Raw genomic sequence first — 19,045 nt, 5'->3', positions numbered from 1 at the left:
GTGTCACATTCCATGTAGAAGGCCAGTATTTTTCATGGTGTCCTCTCCTAGCGGGCCCCAGTGATTTACACTATAGTGTTCACCTTCATAGCCCTAATCCCATTTTGGGATTTGCTTCCATGTAAGGTAGCCTTCTGCCTACCGGTGCCTGGAGGCTTCCCCACCCCTCCTAATTGCTTCCAGTAAAGCAATGTGGCCCTTGTGAAATGATAGCAGGACTCTGGTTTTCATGGCTTCTGTTAACATTCCTTGCAGACATCTCCTTGTAGCAGAACATGCTCACAGTTCATATCAAACAGTCTGTCAGCACCCGCCTGCCCCTGGGGCTTGAAAGGCAGAAGGTAAAAGGATTTGTTATCCTTGGGCATCTGTACCGCCCATGGAATGTGCAGGGCTTGTATACACAATGTGCTCAGCTGATGGCTCAATCCCTTCCTTACTGCTCACAGTTTATAATGAAATCAGGATGGCTGGATCTACATACAAATATTTTACTCTTCAAAGCATAACAGTTATTATTAGATGTGAGGTATAGATGCATCAGGCCCTATGGTTTTCCATGGTCAGATTAGATATTGAATACTGCCATCCAATGTAAAGTGTTTTCAGCGTATTCTTACACACGCAATAGAGCTCTTCTCGAGAGGTAAGACCAGGAAATCTCTGCCTGTGCTCACATTCCTCATTCAGGGGCTGGGACCCACCACCAAACAGGTTATTCATACCCTGTACTCTTCTCTATGGAAGAGGAAAAGATGAGGACACCTCCGTTTTGGAAGTTCTCCCTGTAATTTTATTATTATGCAGGATTTATATAGCACCAAAAGTTTGCACAGCACTTTACAACATTAGGGCAAACAGTACAATTAAAATACTATTCAATACAGGAGGAATCAGAGGGCCCTGCTCATTCAAACTTACAATCTAAAAGGGAGGGCAAGTGATGCAAAGGGTAATAGCTGTGGGGGTTGAGTTGATAAAAATGAAAGTACAGTTGTTAGATGGAGGCAGGATAGGCTTTTCTGACAAGAAAAGTTTTCAGGCATTGTCTAAAAGTGGTTGGTATTTAGAGACTACCCTGTTTCCTCAAAAATAAGACCTAGCACGATTGTCGGTGATGGCTGCAATACAAGCTCTACCCCCCAAATAAGCCCTAGTTAAAGTCCTTGTAGGTCTTATTTTCAGGGTAGGGCTTATATTGCAGCCATCAATGACAATCACGCTAGGTCTTCTTATCAGGGAAACAGGGTAGGTTAGGGATGTAGCTGGGGGCAGAGTTGTGGATGGCTTTGTAAGTTATTAGTATGTTGAATTAAATTTCTGAGATGAGTGGCAGCCAATGGGGGGATTGGCAGAGAGGGGTAGCAGACGCTGAGTGGTTTGTAAGGTGGATGAGTGTGGCAGTAGCATTCATGATGGACTGAATATGTGATGGCCTATTTAAAAGTAAGCCAATGAGGAAGGAGTTACAGTAGTTTAGGCGAGATATAGCCAGGAAGTTAATTAGGAGCTTTGCGGTTTCATTGGTTAGGAAGGTGTGTATTTTTAGGATGTTGAGGAGGTTGAGGTGTCACGCTTTGCTTTGGAAAGTGATTGGATATGGGGCGAAAGAAGAGTTCAGAGTCCAGGATAAAACCTAGCACCCTGGCATGCGGGGACGGGTTGATGGTTGTACCATTGATCTTGACAGAGAAGGATAATAAGTGCCTCTGACTGTCTCTAAAGCAGTGATTCTCGACCCACCGGGCCATGGTCCCCGGTCCCCCCCCCCCCCCCCCCCCCGGGTATTCAGCTGGCTACAGATACTTTAACCTCTCACTGTACCTCCCATATCCCAAAGTGCTCACCCAACCTCCTATAGTGGCCCCAGGTTCCTGAGAGCCCTCAGCCTCTACAGAGTCCTCCAACCTCCTTCAATGCTGTCTAGCCTCCCACAATGCTCCTCCAGCCACCCTTAGTCCCCCCAACAGTGTCCCATAAAGTCTCCCAAACCTCAGGTATTGCTCCACAACCCCCTCCAGAAATTGTATCCCCTACAGGGTGACCCAAGTCTGCTGCGGAGTTTCCTAAGCCACATCTTGAGCCTTCCCACATTATAATAAATGCTTTGCTTTCCCATACTTCTTTAGTGTTGGAACATGGAAGGTTTTAGAAGAATTTACCGCACCCTGGTCTCAAAAAGGTTCACAACCACTGATACTTATGAATGTTTCTAGTCATTTCTGTTTACTCATGACTTTCTTGTGTCTGTCAATTTTTTGTAAGAAAGCATACAAACACCTCTGTAAAAAAAAAAAAAAATAGGCGGGGGGGTGCCACCTCCTGGAGTCAAAAGTTACAAAATATGGTTTCTCAATTGCTGGAATGCATAGCCTTAGGGTCTCTTTAGACAGATGCAGAGTGCTTAAATCTTTTAAACTACACAAAAAAAAAAATAACACTTGGTGTAGCATATAATTAATACAGCTGTTGGAGCGCCTGCTCAAGTCATAGCGTGACATTGGCACCTTTCTGTTGCTGTGGGGAACAAAGGTAACAGTTTATCATAACTGTGTATGCATTTTGGATAGTTAGGGTACTAGGTAGACAAATTAGTGATTTATTTTTAAAAGGGTATTGTCCATAGTGGAAAACTCTTTCAACCACAGCAATATAAGCTGTGCATCCGAATCTTTTACTCGCAATTCCATTGTATCTAATTTTTAGGGACTCATTAATGACAGGAATAGTACCACTGGATTGGCGCAGGGCCAATGTGGTGCCTATATTTAAAAAGGGAACAAAGTCTTTACCAAGTAATTATAAACCCGTTAGTTTAACTTCTATAGTTGGGAAGATACTGGAGGGATTAATAAAAGACCACATAGACGAGGTCTTGCAGGAAAAAAATATTTTGAGCAACAGACAGCATGGATTCATGAAAGACAGAAGTTGTCAGACAAACCTGATTTCTTTATATGAGGTGGTAAGTAAAACCTTGGACAGAGGGGTGGTGGTGGACGTGATATATTTGGATTTTGCAAAAGCTTTCGATACAGTTCCGCACACACGGCTCATGTGTAAGGTAAAGTCTACAAGTTTGGAAATATCAGTTTGTAAATGGATAGAAAACTGGCTAAAAGACAGAATTCAGAGAGTAGTAGTTAATGATTCTTACTCTGGTCTGAGGTTATCAGTGGTGTACCCCAAGGTTAGGTGCTGGGACCCTTACTTTTTAATATCTTTATAAATGATATTGGGTCTGGGATCAAAAGTCTTTGCAGATGACACCACGCTATGCGGTGCAATAACGTCCTTACAGGATGTCTCCAATTTACAAGCCGACCTCAATGCTCTGTCTAATTGGGGACTATGTGGCAGATGAGGTTTAATGTTGAGAAATGTAAAGTTATGCACTTGGGGGCTAAGAATATGCATGCATCATACATGCTAGGGGGAGTACAACTGGGGGAATCCATAGTGGAGCAGGATCTGGGGGTTTTGGTAGATGAGCTCAATAATGGCATGCAATGCCAAGCTGCGGTTTCCAAAGCGAGCAAAGTCCTTTCCTGTATTAAGAGAGGTATGGACACCAGTTCTCAAAAGGGATATCGGTGAACTGGAGAAAGTGCAGAGAAGAGCAACCAAACTGATAAGAGGCATGGAGGAGCTCGGCTATGAGGAAAGATTAGAGGAACTGAATTTATTCACTCTTGATAAGAGGAGATTAAGGGGGGATATGATCAACATGTACAAATATATAAGGGGTCCATATAGGGAACTTGGTGTCGAGTTATTCACTTTACAGTCAACAAAGAGGACAAGGGGGCACACTTTACGTCTAGAGAGATTTCATCTCCAAATACGGAAAGGTTTCTTCACAGTAAGAGCTGTGAAAATGTGGAATAGACTCCCTGCAGAGGTGGTTCTGGCCAGCTCAGTGGATTTCTTTAAGAAAGGCCTGGATTATTTCCTAAGTGTACAGAATATAACTGGGTACTAACATTTATAGGTAAAGTTGATCCGGGGAAAATCTGATTGCCTCTCGGGGGATCAGGAAGGAATTTTTTCCCCTGCTTTAGCAAATTGGATCATACTCTGCTGGGGTTTTTTGCCTTCCTCTGGATCAACTGTGGGTATAGAATTGGGTATATGGGCTGGTATATTTATTATATATTTTTATTTTTATTTTTTTTGTGGTTGAACTGGATGGACTTGTGTCTTTTTTCAACCTGACTAACTATGTAACTATGTAAGTAAAACCTTGGGAGCAGGATCGAGGCCCCACACTGTGGCAATGGCCTGTAATGTTGCTTTGGGCACTGGATGCTGCTAGGGCATTCACCTTGACACTTGGTGCAATGTGTGCAGTTAGCCACACGATGCTATACAGGTTCAGTGCCGTGGTCCATCCCAGAATCTGACGACCCCTTCTGGGGTATGCACACCATGATAGGTAAAGCCTGGACCCTAAATAGGGATCAGTGACGTCAGGTAAGACAGGGGTCATCCTGTTTATTAGATCAAATGTGTTATCCAATTGGTTGCTTTGAGCACTGCCTTTAGCCCAAAGCCGCCAGTTCTTACCAACTTTAACTCAACCACATACACAATTGTAGCATGTGTAGCAAATCTGTACAGTTTGTGAACAGCTGCTGAGATCTAGAAAACTATGGCACTGACCAGGTATGTACTGTACATAACAGGAGAAAGCCAACACCAGAAGGATGATATTAGCGTTAAGCCCGGTCCACGCTGCAAGTTTATTTTGGGTTGCATCAAAAAAAGCCATAGCAACACAAGCGAATTCGGTACTGTGATCTCCAGACGGTGCTTTTGTATTTTGACATTAGCTGCAATGGCTGATTGGGATGCTGGTTTTCCAGCATGCCCCTTCGATGGGCTGCTGTACACTCTGACCAAAAGTCATCTAGTTCCTGATAAACCAGATGATTTTCGGACAGTGTGTACCCAGCTTTACAATGGTGGATAGTTGTCTATACTGTCCCTGTATCTACTTTGACCCCAGTCTTTACACTACTACTGTTGATCAAATGCCTGTTAAGTGCATAAGCTTAAATGGAACTTACTTGAACCAAGAATTGTATTATCGGTCAATACAGACAAACCTGATGGAAGATGTTACTGAGTAAAATCATCTACTGGCTTCTAACGTCTCTCATGATCTGCATAAGTGAGTTCCCCCTGCCATAGTTCCTAGGTGTGCTCCCATATCTCACTCCTGCAGCTGTAACAATTCCTATATATTAAAAGAAAACTGAAAAGGGGATCAAAAGGCCCCTGTAGTGGTCTCAGCACGCAAAGGGACGCAAAAGCACAAAACAAAAGAGGAACTGAAGTCGGCAGGTGACTCAAATTGACGTCATCTACTTAAAGCTTACTATTGGATGGGTCAACCCTTTTAATTGTGTCAGATGAATTAGTTTCTACACTTCCAAAATGTGTGTATTAATTGTGTGCCTGGAGTTGCTCTAGTTCCCACTCCCTTGATTAAATCTGCAGACCCCCAAAACTTGGATGAAGAAGCATCAAATCCATTGGGCAATTTGGCTGATTGTCTGGATGATATCATTTTTATTCCTGGTTCTGCAGCCAAAGAGGCTTATTGTAAATGCAAAGTGAACTGTAGCTTGTCTGTGTTATGTAAAAGAGCTGCATCTTAATATGCAAGTCAGTGTAACATCTAATTACCAAACTATATCTCATTACAGCCTGTGGGAATGAGTACATTGTTTTTCACTTCACCTTCCATCATACCGTAGCTACAAGATACCTTCTCCAAATCTTAGCTGGTATAGTGTTATATCTGTTTTATGTATCTTATTCTTAATGAAATATGAACAGGGATGTTGTAGATGAGCAAAGGAAAGTGGGATGGTTGCCCATAACTAGTCAAGTTCTAGCTTTCATTTTTAAACCTACATGAACAGATGCCGTCTGATTTGGTTGCTTCACTTTTTCTTTCCTCCACCTTTTATAGATAGTTTTGGCAAATACTGGTCCTGTTTGGTAACTTATGGTTAATAAAATAACATTTTCATTCTTTTGTTTCAGTACATTCTCTCTGGGTCTGATGACTTCAACCTGTACATGTGGAAAATCCCATCCAGCCCAGAAGCAGGTGTGTAAATGTAATTGTGCCAGCATGTGCTTGGAGTTTATAGGCCACATTTACCTATACTGTGTGTACTCTGAACTGTCATAGAAACCTGATTACCTCTCTTTGTATAGTGTTATTGAATTTCCATCACCGGAACTTGTAGACACACACAACCTTTGGTGCCAAATGCAGCAGTCCTTTGCTGAAACACTCCTTTTACACTTAATATTATTTTGTTTTAACCAGACTTACTATATTGTGAAAATGTGCTATTGAGTTTATAAGAGATAATATGTATTACAACTGATGAAACACATTTGTTGTCAAAAGCTGTCTCTACAGAAGCCTACTGTGTCCAATGGTAGATTCGGCCCTGGGTATACGTTTACTTTTTAGAATTCTCAATTATTCAGTGCTCCAGGTTCGGCCCCCAAATTTTCTTATCCCAGCGGCTGGAAGTATCTTATCTACCCCTGGGTAAGTATAACCGGGTGCATCAGAAACCAGCACTCTATTCATGAAGCTCATATATAATATAACTATTTTCTCCAATATAATCCATCTGAGCCCTGGTCCACATTCGTAAGATTTGACATGTCAAATCGGCGGCATTTGCTGGCAAGGGCACCGTCCTAATCGGTGCAACGCTGCATTTGCGGCGCCATACCGATTTTAAAAGGTAGTTTCTGTAAACTTTTTGTGATTTCAGGCTGCGATTTACATTGACATCTGTGCAGAAACCTTTGCAGATGTCTCTGAAATCGCAGCCGAAATTGGGACTGACATGTGGGAGTGAAATCGTGCGAGTTCAGCTGAACTCACACGGCTTCATTCCCGCAGCTCAGTGTGAACCTGGGCTTATAGTAAAACGCTTAAATGTAAAAAAATCAAAACGCATAGTCCCACAACATGTGAATCCTTCTTCAAATCTTATATCTTCCCTTTGTTTCTGTGCCCCCAGTGTGAATAAACTCGCACCAGATATTCAGACCCTTATGTATATGGGTCAAATCGGGCGCAATGCAAATATCTTTGGCGCCTCCAGATGTCTCCCTCCTGCAGATGGATTCTTACCATGTGACCCATGGTTCTCATAGGTTCCAAACAAGCTCAACATGTAGGGACACAGCCACTACATGCTCACTTCTTGTGCTCCAAACTTGCGCCAGACGTTCCCAGGGTCCCTCATATTATTCAGGAGAATAGTAGGGGTAAACACAGCTTATAGTGTAGTAGGATTAAGATCACTGTTCATTTAATAAAAAGATGAAGATGAGAACAGCATATGATGGTAAAACAAAGATGGCAAAAAATATTTTTATTATACAGGATTTATATAGTGCCAAAAGTTTGCACAGAGCCTTATAACATGAGGGAAGACAGTACAGTTACAATACAATTCAATGCAGGAGGAATCAGAGGGCCCTGTGTGTTCTAATGAACTTATAAGAGATAATCTGTATTACTGATGAAGAGAAAGAATTTTGCTGTCAATAACTACAGAAAAAAAGCTGTCTCTGGCCAGAAGCCTACTCTGGCCCATGATAAATTTAGCCTGCGTATACATTTACTTTTGACACATATGGACCCACATCCTAAGACAAAATGTAGTAGCCTATAGCAACAAATCGGAATGGGTTTTCATTCATCTGACTATGACATGCTGAGATCTATTAGCTCTTTGTTACAACATGTTGTTTTTTTTTTTTTTTTGTATATTTGCATTGCCTTATTTAATACACTTTTTTAACTGTGCTTTTGGAATAGCTCAATCCTTGTATGTAAAGGGGACCTTCCATGAAAATTCTAAATTGCGCTAATTTATTTCCCCCAACCCTCACCTAAGGTCTGGTGTTGTCACTCCTTACCGCTGGAAAAGCTGGAGTTCCTTGCCACGCTTGTTTGCACTGACTAATTTTGTTAAAATTGTTTTCCTGAACAGTATTTTGTCCATGTGTACCTTTTTAGTTTCAGTATACTATAAATGGTACAGGTATTTCATATGACACCTGCATTGGTCATTAATTAGGATCTAGTAACATCTTTCAGTATGTCCTTAGTGAGGTGTAATGCCGCGTGCACACGACCGGACTTTCCGGCAGACTAGGTCCGACGGAATCAGTCCTTCAGACAATCCAATCCGTGTGTTGGCTAATTCTTGAAAAAAATCAGACGGACTTAGAAATAGAACATGTTTCAAATCTGTCCGGCGGATTCAATTCCTATCGGGGAAAACCGTTTGTATGCTGGTCCGACGGACCAAATACGACGCAAAGGAAGCTATTGGCTATTGAACTTCCTTTTTTAGTTCTGTCTTACGTCATCATGTTCAAAACGAACAGACTTTGTCCGTTCGTGTGTGGCCAAGTCAGTTCCGAAAGTCCGGTTGTGTGTACGTGGAATTATAGTAACTAGTCAAACTTTACTTTTTTTTTTTCATCCAATCATTGCATCAGTGTTGGTACTTTTATAGACACTCTCTAATCATTGAGATAAAAGATCTGTACATACAATTGGTAGTACTGGTAGCTTGTGCCAGCAGCTAGAGGTATGCTTTTCCTGAATACATTTAGATACCCTATGCTATTTTAAAGCACTATCATACTGTACATTTTATATACAATATGCTTTTTGGAGGAATTATTGTACTGCACATCTATCAAGTATTGTGTTCCAGTATTTTCTGTAGTCATGTGTAGCCTTCAGAGCCTAAAGTTGAAGATTGTGCAAAACCTGTCTATTCTTACATCTGCTCCAACCCCCCTTCTAACCTCTATACCAGTGATGGCGAACCTTGGCACCCCAGATGTTTTGGAACTACATTTCCCATGATGCTGCACTATACTGCAGAGTGCTTGAGCATCATGGGAAATGTAGTTCCAAAACATCTGGGGTGCCAAGGTTCGCCATCACTGCTCTATACTAACTAACCTGTAGTGGGAAGATGCTTATACTTACCTGACTGGACTGGAGTTCCCTGTCACGTGATCTCCCAAGCGGCCGCCTTCAGAGGAGAGGAGAGCTCAGCGACAACGGCTGCAATGCCTGAGCTATGACATCACCCATAAACTTACTTTGGGGTATCTGTTCTCGGCTGTCCCTCCTCTTCCCTGAAGCTAGCTCTGGGAGCCAATAACGTGACCAGACCGGAGAGCACTGTGAATAGGTAAGTCTAGGCATCTTTCCTCTACAGGGTAGTCAGAATGGGTGTGGGAATAAGTTAGATAGGCTTAGCCCAAATTTCCACTTTAACACAAGCATAAAATGTTCATCATCCGCAATAGTTTGTGTTTTACACAAAGCAAGCTTAGTTTCTCCTCCTGTGTCCTATGACTTTTGACAATCTAGGCAGATTATATCCGCAAGAAATGTAAAAAACGGGAGGGGGAGGGGGGGGTGAACACAGGAAAACTGGTGCACACAGAATCTGGTGCAGCTGTACATAGTAACCCAATCAGCTTCTAGGTTTTATTGTCAAAGCTTAATTAAACAAGCTGAAGTTAGAAGCTGATTGACTAGCTGAACAAGTGGAATCCCCCCCCCCCCCCCCTCCCTCAATAGCAGGTCTGCAAGCCCAAATAGGCTCATTTCTATTCAAGCAAAGTAGATTATTGCATCACTATTGAGTTATAAATGACTTGGAACTAACTCAGAGCTATCAATCACCATGAAACACACTTAGGACCTTACATGAATTTCTCTAGCATTGTTCATGTGTCTCGGAGGTATTCAGCAGCTGGAATGGGTATATGCAGGTTACAATTTGTTAAAGCATTACAGCATGTTGTGTCTTTATTTCCTTAATATCATGTCAAATCCGTGTTAATATCTTCTTGTAGGTGGACCAGGCAGAGTTGTAAATGGTGCTTTTATGGTACTGAAGGGACATCGTTCAATTGTGAATCAAGTTCGATTCAACCCAGACTCCTACATGATCTGTTCTTCGGGTGTTGAAAAGATTATAAAGGTAAGTATAGATCAGTGTTTAGAACTAAGATGTTCATGCGTAAACTGTAGGCATCACATTTCAGCTGTGCATTGTACAGACACTAATTAAAGGTTAGTGGTTTGGCTGTTGAAATGTAAGCTGGCCATAGATGGATTGAAATTTGACAGTTTGAGCAGGGACTGGCCAAAATTTCAATCCATCTGTAGCCAATCCTGTTCAAAAGCGGTCGATCTACTGCCCATGTGTAGGCTTGCTGGAAATCTTTCATTCAATCAGCACTGTAGCCAAGGGGAAATCGGTTCAGTTTTTTTTCCATTTAGTCCGCTTTCGCTAAACAAAATGCCCCTTTCACACTGGACGGCGGGGTTGGCGCTAAAATGGCGCTATTTTTAGCGCCGCTTTTCCGTCGTTTTAGCGGCAGTATTCGGTCGCTAGCGGGGTGGTTTTACCCCAAGAAAGGGTTAAAACCACTGAAAAGTGCTGCAGCAGCTACACTTTGCCGGCAGTATAGCTGCGCTGCCCCATTGATTTCAATGGGAAGGAGCGGTGTATACACCGCTCCAAAGATGCTGCTAGCAGGACTTTTTTTTTACTGTCCTGCCAGCGCACCGCTCCAGTAAGAGACAGCAGCAGCTCTTTCAAGGCACTTAGCACTGTAGCGCCTGCAAAGCGCCCCAGTGTGAAAGCGGTCTTAGCCATGTATGGCCAGTTTTACAATAGTATAAAAAGCACTATGGCTTACTGAGGACAGGGACACTTTGTAATATACATGTACATGAACTGAACTGTTTTGTTATTTGCATGCTCTGGTAAAAAAAAGTGTGTGTGTGTGTGTGTGTAAAATTTTATTATATATTTTCATGTGACAACACTGAAGAAATGATACTTTGCTACAGTGTAAAGTAGTGAGTGTACAGCTTGTAGAACAGTGTAAATTTTCTGTCCCCTCAAAATAAATCCACACACAGCCATTAATGTCTAAACCGCTGGCAACAAAGGGGAGTATACCCCTAAATGAAAATCTCCAAGTTGGGCCCAATTGGCCATTTTGCCTCCCCAGTGTCATGTGACTCATTAGTGTTACAAAGTCTCAGATGTGAATGTGGAGCAGGTGTGTTAAATTTGGTGTTTATTGCTCTCTCATACTGGTCACTGAAAGTTCAACATGGCACCTCATGGCAAAGAATTCTCTGAGGATCTGAAAAAAAGAATTGTTGCTCTACATAAAGATGGCCTAGGTTAAAAGAAGATTGCCAAGACCCTGAAACTGAGCTGCAGCATGGTGGCCAAGACCATACAGCGGTTTAACAGGACAGGTTTTACTCGGAACAGGCCTTGCCATGGTCAACCAAAGAAGTTGAGTGCACGTGCTCAGCGTCCTATCCAGAGGTTGTCTTTGAGAAATAGACATATGAGTGCTGCCAGCATTGCTTCAGAGGTTGAAGGGGTGGGGAGTCAGCCGGTCAGTGCTCCGACCATACGCCACACACTGCATCAAATTGGTCTGCATAGCTGTCGTCCCACACAAGTGTGTCTTGCCTACAGTCTAGCATGGTGATGGGAGTGTCATAGTCTGGAGCTGCATGAGTGCTGCTGGGACTGGGGTGCTACAGTTCATTGAGGGAACCATGAATGCCAACATGTACTGTGACATACTGAAGCAGAGCATGATCCCCTCCCTTTGTAGACTGTGCTGCAGGGCAGTATTCCAACATAGCGACCCCAAACACCTCCAAGACGACCACTGCCTTGCTAAAGAAGCTGAGTAAAGGTGATGGACTGGCCAAGCATGTCTCCAGACCTAAACCCTATTGAGCACCTGTGGGGCATCCTTAAACAGAAGGTGGAGGAGTGCAAGGTCTCTAACATCCACTAGCTCCTTGATGTCATCATGGAGGAGTGGAAGAGGACTCCAGTGACAACCTGTGAAGCTCTGGTGAACTCCATGCCCAAGAGATTTTAGGCAGTGCTGGAAAATAATGGTGGCCACACAAAATATTGACACTTTGGGCCCAATTTGAAAATTTTCACTTAGGGGTGTACTCACTTTTTTTGCCAGTGGTTTAGACATTAATGACTGTATGTTGAGTTATTTTGAGGGGACAGCAAATTTACACTGTTATACAAGCTGTACACTCTCTACTTTACATTGTAGCAACGTGTCATTTCTTCAGTGTCACATGAAACGGTACAATAATATTTACACCAATGTGAGGGGTTTATTCACTTTTGTGATAGTGTGTGTGTATGTATATAATAAATATATATACATTTATACACGCATACAGTTGTGCTCAAAAGTTTGCACACCCTGGCAGAAATTGTGAAATTTTGCCATTAAATATTGAAAATATGACTGATCATGCCAAAAAACTGCCTTTTATTTAACCACTTATGGACCGCCCGCCGCAGTTTTACGTTGGCTGTTTGAAGGAGGATACCGTTGTTATGGCAGCAGCTATCTGCCGTAACCCCGATATCCTCCTTTTCAGCGGGCGGTCCTCTACAAAATAAAAGTGATCTCTGCGGCGGATTTGCGGCGAGATCACTTTTATCGGTGGGATGGGAGAGGGGCCCCCCGCCGCAATCCGGTGCCCTCCACCGATTACCGGAGCCATCTTGTCATTTGCTGTGCATGGAGGCAAGTGAGGGGAAGATGGCCCCCACCCATCTCCATGACACTGGGCGGAAGCAACGTCAAAACGTCACTTCCACCCACAGCTCTTAAAGTGCCTTTTTTTTTTTAATTTATTTATTTATTTATTTTACATTTTAGTGTAAATATGAGATCTGAGGTATTTTTGACCCCAGATCTAATATTTAAGAGGTCCTGTCATGCTTTTTTCTATTACAGGGGATGTTTACATTCCTTGTAATAGAAATAAAACTTTTTTTTTTTTTTTTAACTATCTAAAAATAAAAGGTGAAATAAATAAGAAAAAATGTTTTTTTTTTTAAACGCACCCCATCCCGACAAGCTCACGGGCAGAAGCAAATGCATACTTGAGTAGTACCCGCATATGAAAACTGCGTTCAAACCACACATGAGGTATCACCGCAATTGGTAGAGCGGGAGCAATAATACTAGCTCTGGAACTCCTCCGCAGCTCAAAAAACACAGCTGGACTCGGAACCTCCCCCCACTCCCTCGTCACTGGCTTTGATTGACAGCAACGGGAGCCAATGGCTTCTGGTGCCCCTGCAAAGCCGGGGGGAGAAATGCTGCAGATGTGCACAGCGCTGGATCGAATGAGGGCTCAGGTATGTAAAAGAAGGGGTGAGCGGGGAAACTGATGCCTAAACATTTTTTTACTTTAATGCAAGGAATGCATTAAGATAAATGATGTTTAGGCATTAGAACCACTTTAAGATGGTGTTGGACTTTAACTTCACTAGTAAGTCCAGCAAAAGAGTTTATTTTGTGAGGGATATGCAACCTAGACTATGCTAAGAATGTTTATAGCAAATTACTGTACCTAGGATTACCTATAAAGTATACTTGTCTGTGGTGTACATCTGCATTGCATGTATTTTGTTTTTTGTAATTACATTTTTTTTTTTTTTTTTCTTTGAGGTTTGGAGTCCTTACAAGCAACCAAACTGTACTGGGGACCTTGATGGTGAAATAGAGGATGACTCTCGTAGTCTGTACACCCATGAGGAATACATTGGACTTGTACTCAACAGTGGAAGTGGTTTGTCCCATGATTATGCCAACCAGTCTGTCCAGGAAGACCCCCGAATGATGGCCTTCTTTGACTCGCTGGTGAGGAGGGAGATTGAAGGTTGGAGCTCTGACTCTGACAGCGACAGCACAATTTTACAGCTCCATCCTGGGGTCAGTGAACGATCTGCTTACAGTGATTCCGAGTCATCAACCTCATTACCTTCTTCTCCAGCACAAATTCCAGGGGAATCTGATGATGCTGTCCATGCAGGAGAGTCACAAAGATCATCAGAATCACCTTCAACAAGACCAGGACCTACATCCCAAAAGTTGCGACTACTGGCCTTGAGAAAGTATCAAGACAAACGACTGTCAGCCATGTCCAACAACTCTGACTCAGAGGACAATGCTTGTGAAACGGAAGCAGAGGGTGAACCCTTCCCTCGCCCTCGTTCCCCAAGTCCTGAGGAAGAAAGATCTAGCAGCAGCAGCAGCAGTAGTAGCAGTGATGAAGAAGACAACCTTAATGATAGGAGGGCCTTAATGAGACAAAGAAACGCATTAAGGCAACAAAAGAAAATAAATAAGGAGGAAAAGACTAAAGTTAATGCAGAAAGTGCAGCCGCCCTAATCGGTGAGGATGTATATGATTATCCTCAAATCGCAGTAGATGATGTTTCAACGTCTGCCGAATCCTCACCTGACCGAAGAGGTCCTAGGGAAGTAGACCGAAAATCTTCACTGTGTACCAGCATAGACTCTGTAGAAAGAAAAATCTACAAAGCCTACAAATGGCTTCAGTATTCTTATATATCTTATTCTAAAGGTAAAGATGGAGATACTTCCACAGGTGATGGTGACAGTGAGGATGTAAGACCTGGAACCAGTGGAAGGAATAGTGTGTTACCACCCATAAATGAAGCAGACCATACGTTTGGTCCGCTTGAATGCAAAAACCATCCCAGTGACAATGAACAGCTTATGCGCAAAGACTTCTTATTAGAAAGCCTTAACCTCCGTAAGAAGCATCAAAATGAACCTCACTCCTGGTTGGAGGAATTAGAGAATTCTTCTCAAGACACAGGGTCTATAGAATGCCCATCAGAAACTAAAAAGGTGAATGGAACTGCTGTCCACACGTCATGCTCAGATGATTCCTGTGATCAGCTTGAGACTAGTGTGGTACAAACTGGCACAGAGTCACATCAGCTCACAATAAACCAGCAATCTCCTTGTCCTGAGAATAAAAGCACAGACAATAACTTAAGAAACCAGGGGGGTGAAATAGAGGATGAGGGGGCAGATATTCCTTGTACTAATCATCAGAGTAATGGTCATTTGCCCCCTCATTGCACAGACTGTAATAGCACTGGGCAAAGTTATGGGGAACAGTCAGGAAGGTGCTGTCATAGTTGCTCCAACATGGAGACTAACAACTCTGCTCAGGCATCAGTGCACAAAGGCATGTGTTTACCTGAAGTGGGCTCTAATAGGGGTACCAAAGATAACAACATCACATGTCATACAAACTCTGGGGGTTTGCAGCAATCTCCAAGTGGACTAAAGAGACAATGGCAAGAAGAATCTGAAAGTTCTTCTCCTGAAAAGAAAATGAAATTCTAAGTTCACCTCTCTTCATGTCATTGAAGAGACATTAAAATGTGTGTACAATCTGGTTCTGAAATCTGGGCTATGTGTATTTGATTGCTTAAGCCACTGTTTGGCTTTATGGGGCATAGCCAACATTTAGTTTGCACTAAAGGAATCCGTGTTTTCTTTAATCCGTTTTTATAATTTGGTTTCCCTCCCTTTACATTTACTTGAGAGAGCTGGCTTCTGCCAGCGTGACTCACTTCTGTGGCTATAGATAAAATATTGGTGCGTATCACCACCTGTTCGTGTGGAAGTAATGCAGCGCATTGGCAAATAATCCGAAATGTAACAGTCTTTGAATATTTTTTTATTTTTTTCTGTACATTGCCAAAGCAAACACTTTATTAATTGGATATGAATATTTGTGACAATAACTTTAGGAATTACCCATCAAATTAAAGAAAACAAATTTTTTTCACATGTGTATTTCTTTCCAATTAATTCTGGGGGTGATTTTAGTGGACTATTCTTTATATTTGGGAGTTATCAATTAATTGGTAAGCCCTGTTGTTTAGGACATATATTATGAATATTAAATTGACACATGCCTTTTCTTTCTTTCTGTCTAACCGTATCTGTGCATAGTGAGCTTTTTTAATTCGGACTTCTGAAGGCAAAGTTGATTTTTACAGACTTTTCACACCTTCCTATTAGTGAGAGAGCTGCGACAGGAGAAGAAAAGAACTTATGACAGCCTTTGTGCAAGGGTAGTGGCTTGGGTGACCTTTTTGGGGGGGTTTATCTGGGACTGTAAACATAAGTTTGTACTATACAAATCCTTAAAATTCTTCTTCCATTTGGTGAGGTCTATATGAGCCATGCTAAAGCCTTGGTCTCATGGTATGTGCCAATTGGAAATATAATGTTCAGGCACAGCAGCTATTTGGTTGCCTCTATCTGAATGTCCATCCCTTTTGCTGTTGAAATATGATGCAAGGTATTCTATGCTACAGCAAAGACACAGAATAGTTCATAAGAAGCATCCGGGTCAGTTAAACTGATTTATACATTCCTTTCTTAAGAACCTAGACATTATCATATTTTACTTCTATTCACCCCTATAACTGCTAACGGAGAACCAATTTGACAGTTGCCTCACCACCATGGGGTTACATTGAGATTACCTGGGCATCTAACATTTAAGAAACTGCTTAAAAGGAAGAGTAAGTGTAGCACTTACCCCCGAAGGGGCGGCTGGTTTTATGGGATTACCATTACCTTCTTCACCTCGATTTGCGTCTAGGGGTTTCCCGTGGTAGATGGCCCAAGAACTATAGAGACTGACGACAGATCCGCTTAAAGGGATTTTTATTTGCAAAAACGTAGTTGACAAACGGTCTCTTAGTATAGGATCAAAGGGTTTAGGTGAAAAGTCCAGGTACTCTTGATATCAAAGACAGTGTAGGAGAACTCACTTACTTTGAATAAATCCAGAGAATAGACATTTACAGCTGTATCTTCACCCTAATTGGATAGTCCTTCTCTCACCAGGCCTAGCAGCCAACAGGGTGCTTGAGTCAGGAACAAGTCTCTGCCACAGACTTTATGATAGAACACGTGTAAGGAAACTTTAAAACTTGGAGAACGCTCGTGTGGTACCAGTATCTTCCAGCCGGTCGGGCGATACCATACGAGATTGGATTTGCTAAGGTCCTTCAGCTTTGCCAGGCTCTTGAGAAGCCAACCCTTGCATGGCCTTCTCGCGGAGAGTCCTCCCCTGGACAACTTTGAAGTTGCTGGGCCTCTCCACAACCTGAGACGGCACCGGACCACCTCCTAATCCTTCCTTTAGTTTCCTGGCCTCGGGCTAGCCAGCCCTGAGACGTAAAGTCGGGTGGATCCGCACCCCAGGCCATAGGCGTCCTGGGGGCTGGTCAGGAGGACCAGGACCATGTAGTCAGAACATACTTTAAGACCGGAACCCCGAAACATGTGAAGTCCGCATCTTAAGTACCCCTTCACAGAAGGCACAGCAAGAGTGACACTCCCACTGGGATGACTCAGAGAGAATGCAACCTTAAAGCACCCAACCAGACTGTGTTACCATGCCTGCCAGAAGTGACAGTGCCCCCATGGTCAGGCAAGAATATCTTGTAGTCTAGTCAGAATGATGCTGAGGTCAAAATTTGGAGTAATTAAACCCAAACCAAACTGCAGTTTATATTAAACATTACATTTCAAAAACACATAGTGCGTGCTCTTCAGGAGCCGGCGCTACATAAGTAAAGGACATCAGTACATGTAGTGCTGCATGGAGGCCCTTAAATGCAAAATCACGTACCTGTGCTGTGATTGCTGTTGTCAGCTATGGGGCGTGCTGATCGTTCACTGGAGAGGCAGAACAGCGGTCTGCCTATGTAAACAAGGCAGACAGCCGTTTTGTCAGAGGAAGAGAGTGATCTTGTGTTCCTGCTAATCAGGAGCACACTTAACTCGTTGATCGCCCCTGATTTTAACCCATTCCCTGCCAGTGTAATTTATACAGTGACGGTGCATTTGTTTAGCACTGATCACTGTATTGGTGTAACTGGTTACCAAAAAGTGTCAGATTTGTCCGGCGCAATGTTGAAGTCCCGCTAAAAAACGCTGATCGCCACCATTACTAGTAAAATTCTAAAAGAAAAAAAGAAACAGCCCCTAAATCTATCCCATAGTTTTTAGACGCTGTAACTTTTGCGTAAACCAATCAATATAGGCTTATTAGGATTTTTTTTACCAAAATCGTGTAGCAGAATATATATTGGCTGAAATTCATGAAGAAATTCGATTTTTTTACAATTTTTTGTTGGATATGTCTTATAGCAGAAAGTAAAAAATTGTTTGCTTTTTTTTTTCCCAAATTGACACTTTTTTTTTTGTTTATAGCGCAAAAAATAAAAACCTCAGAGTTAACCAAGTACCACCAAAAGAAAGCTATATTTGTGGAGAAAAAATGACATCAATTTTATGTGTGTACAGCGTCTAACAACCGCGCAATTGTCAGTTAAAGTAATGCAGTGTCGTATCGCAAAAGATGGCCTAGCCATTAAGGGGGTAAAACCTTCAGGGGCTGAAGTGGCTAAAGATATGTTCACATATTTAGATTATATACAGAGCATTTCAGAAGCCCCATAACCTAAAAGCTTTAAGAAGATACCAGTTTCCCACTACCATGAAACGCTCAACAGGGAAACCACCGTAGTTATGGACATATGGCAAAGCACTGAAGATCTAGACATGAATTCATCTTCAGAAGATTAAGTGGGTATTTGTATAACAGAGGGACTTGTGTTCCTGGCATCTTGGTGTGCAATCATCTCTAGGCCTAGGTTTCCTAATACAGTTGTTTGCTTTAATGGCGAATAATGGTGAACATTATTAACGCATTCATGGAAGTGGATGCATTTGTACCAGTGACTTAGTAAATCACATGGCTGATAGCCAGTAAGGCTATTCAACATGCCTGTGCTAACTGGTAGATGAGAGACCACGCATGGTAATGCAGAAAAGGCTAATTGTACCTAATGAAAAAAAAATTGGTTTAAAAAGTTCTTAGCGTTATTCATTTCTCTTAATTCAGTATAATCTTTCTGCAACAAATGTTCTTAGTGGGTATTCTTAAGGCTGAACTCCGGACAGATATTAACAAAAAGTAATCATTTATTAAAAAAAAATATATATATATATATATATATAT

At 42.2% G+C, this 19,045-nt stretch overlaps 1 protein-coding gene across 1 annotated transcript in view; it reads left to right on the top strand.

Annotated features, from left to right (window-relative positions):
• The window catches only part of DCAF5 (DDB1 and CUL4 associated factor 5), a 71,550-nt gene extending 55,763 nt beyond the window's left edge, over positions 1-15,787 (top strand). The window contains exons 7-9 of the mRNA XM_077464722.1: positions 6,055-6,121; positions 9,940-10,067; positions 13,624-15,787. Of these exons, the coding sequence (XP_077320848.1) occupies positions 6,055-6,121; positions 9,940-10,067; positions 13,624-15,339 (1,911 nt within the window). The 3' untranslated portion in view covers positions 15,340-15,787. The remainder of the gene's footprint in view (positions 1-6,054; positions 6,122-9,939; positions 10,068-13,623) is intronic.
• Positions 15,788-19,045: the final 3,258 nt, after the last annotated feature.

This window comes from Lithobates pipiens, unplaced genomic scaffold, assembly GCF_037356315.1.
Source record: "Lithobates pipiens isolate NorthernLeopardFrog02 unplaced genomic scaffold, aLitPip1_a1.2 Scaffold_30, whole genome shotgun sequence".
Classification (NCBI taxonomy): Eukaryota; Metazoa; Chordata; class Amphibia; order Anura; family Ranidae; genus Lithobates; species Lithobates pipiens.
The sequence above is the reverse complement of the archived record's forward strand: the minus strand, read 5'-3'. Positions and strand labels throughout refer to the sequence as shown.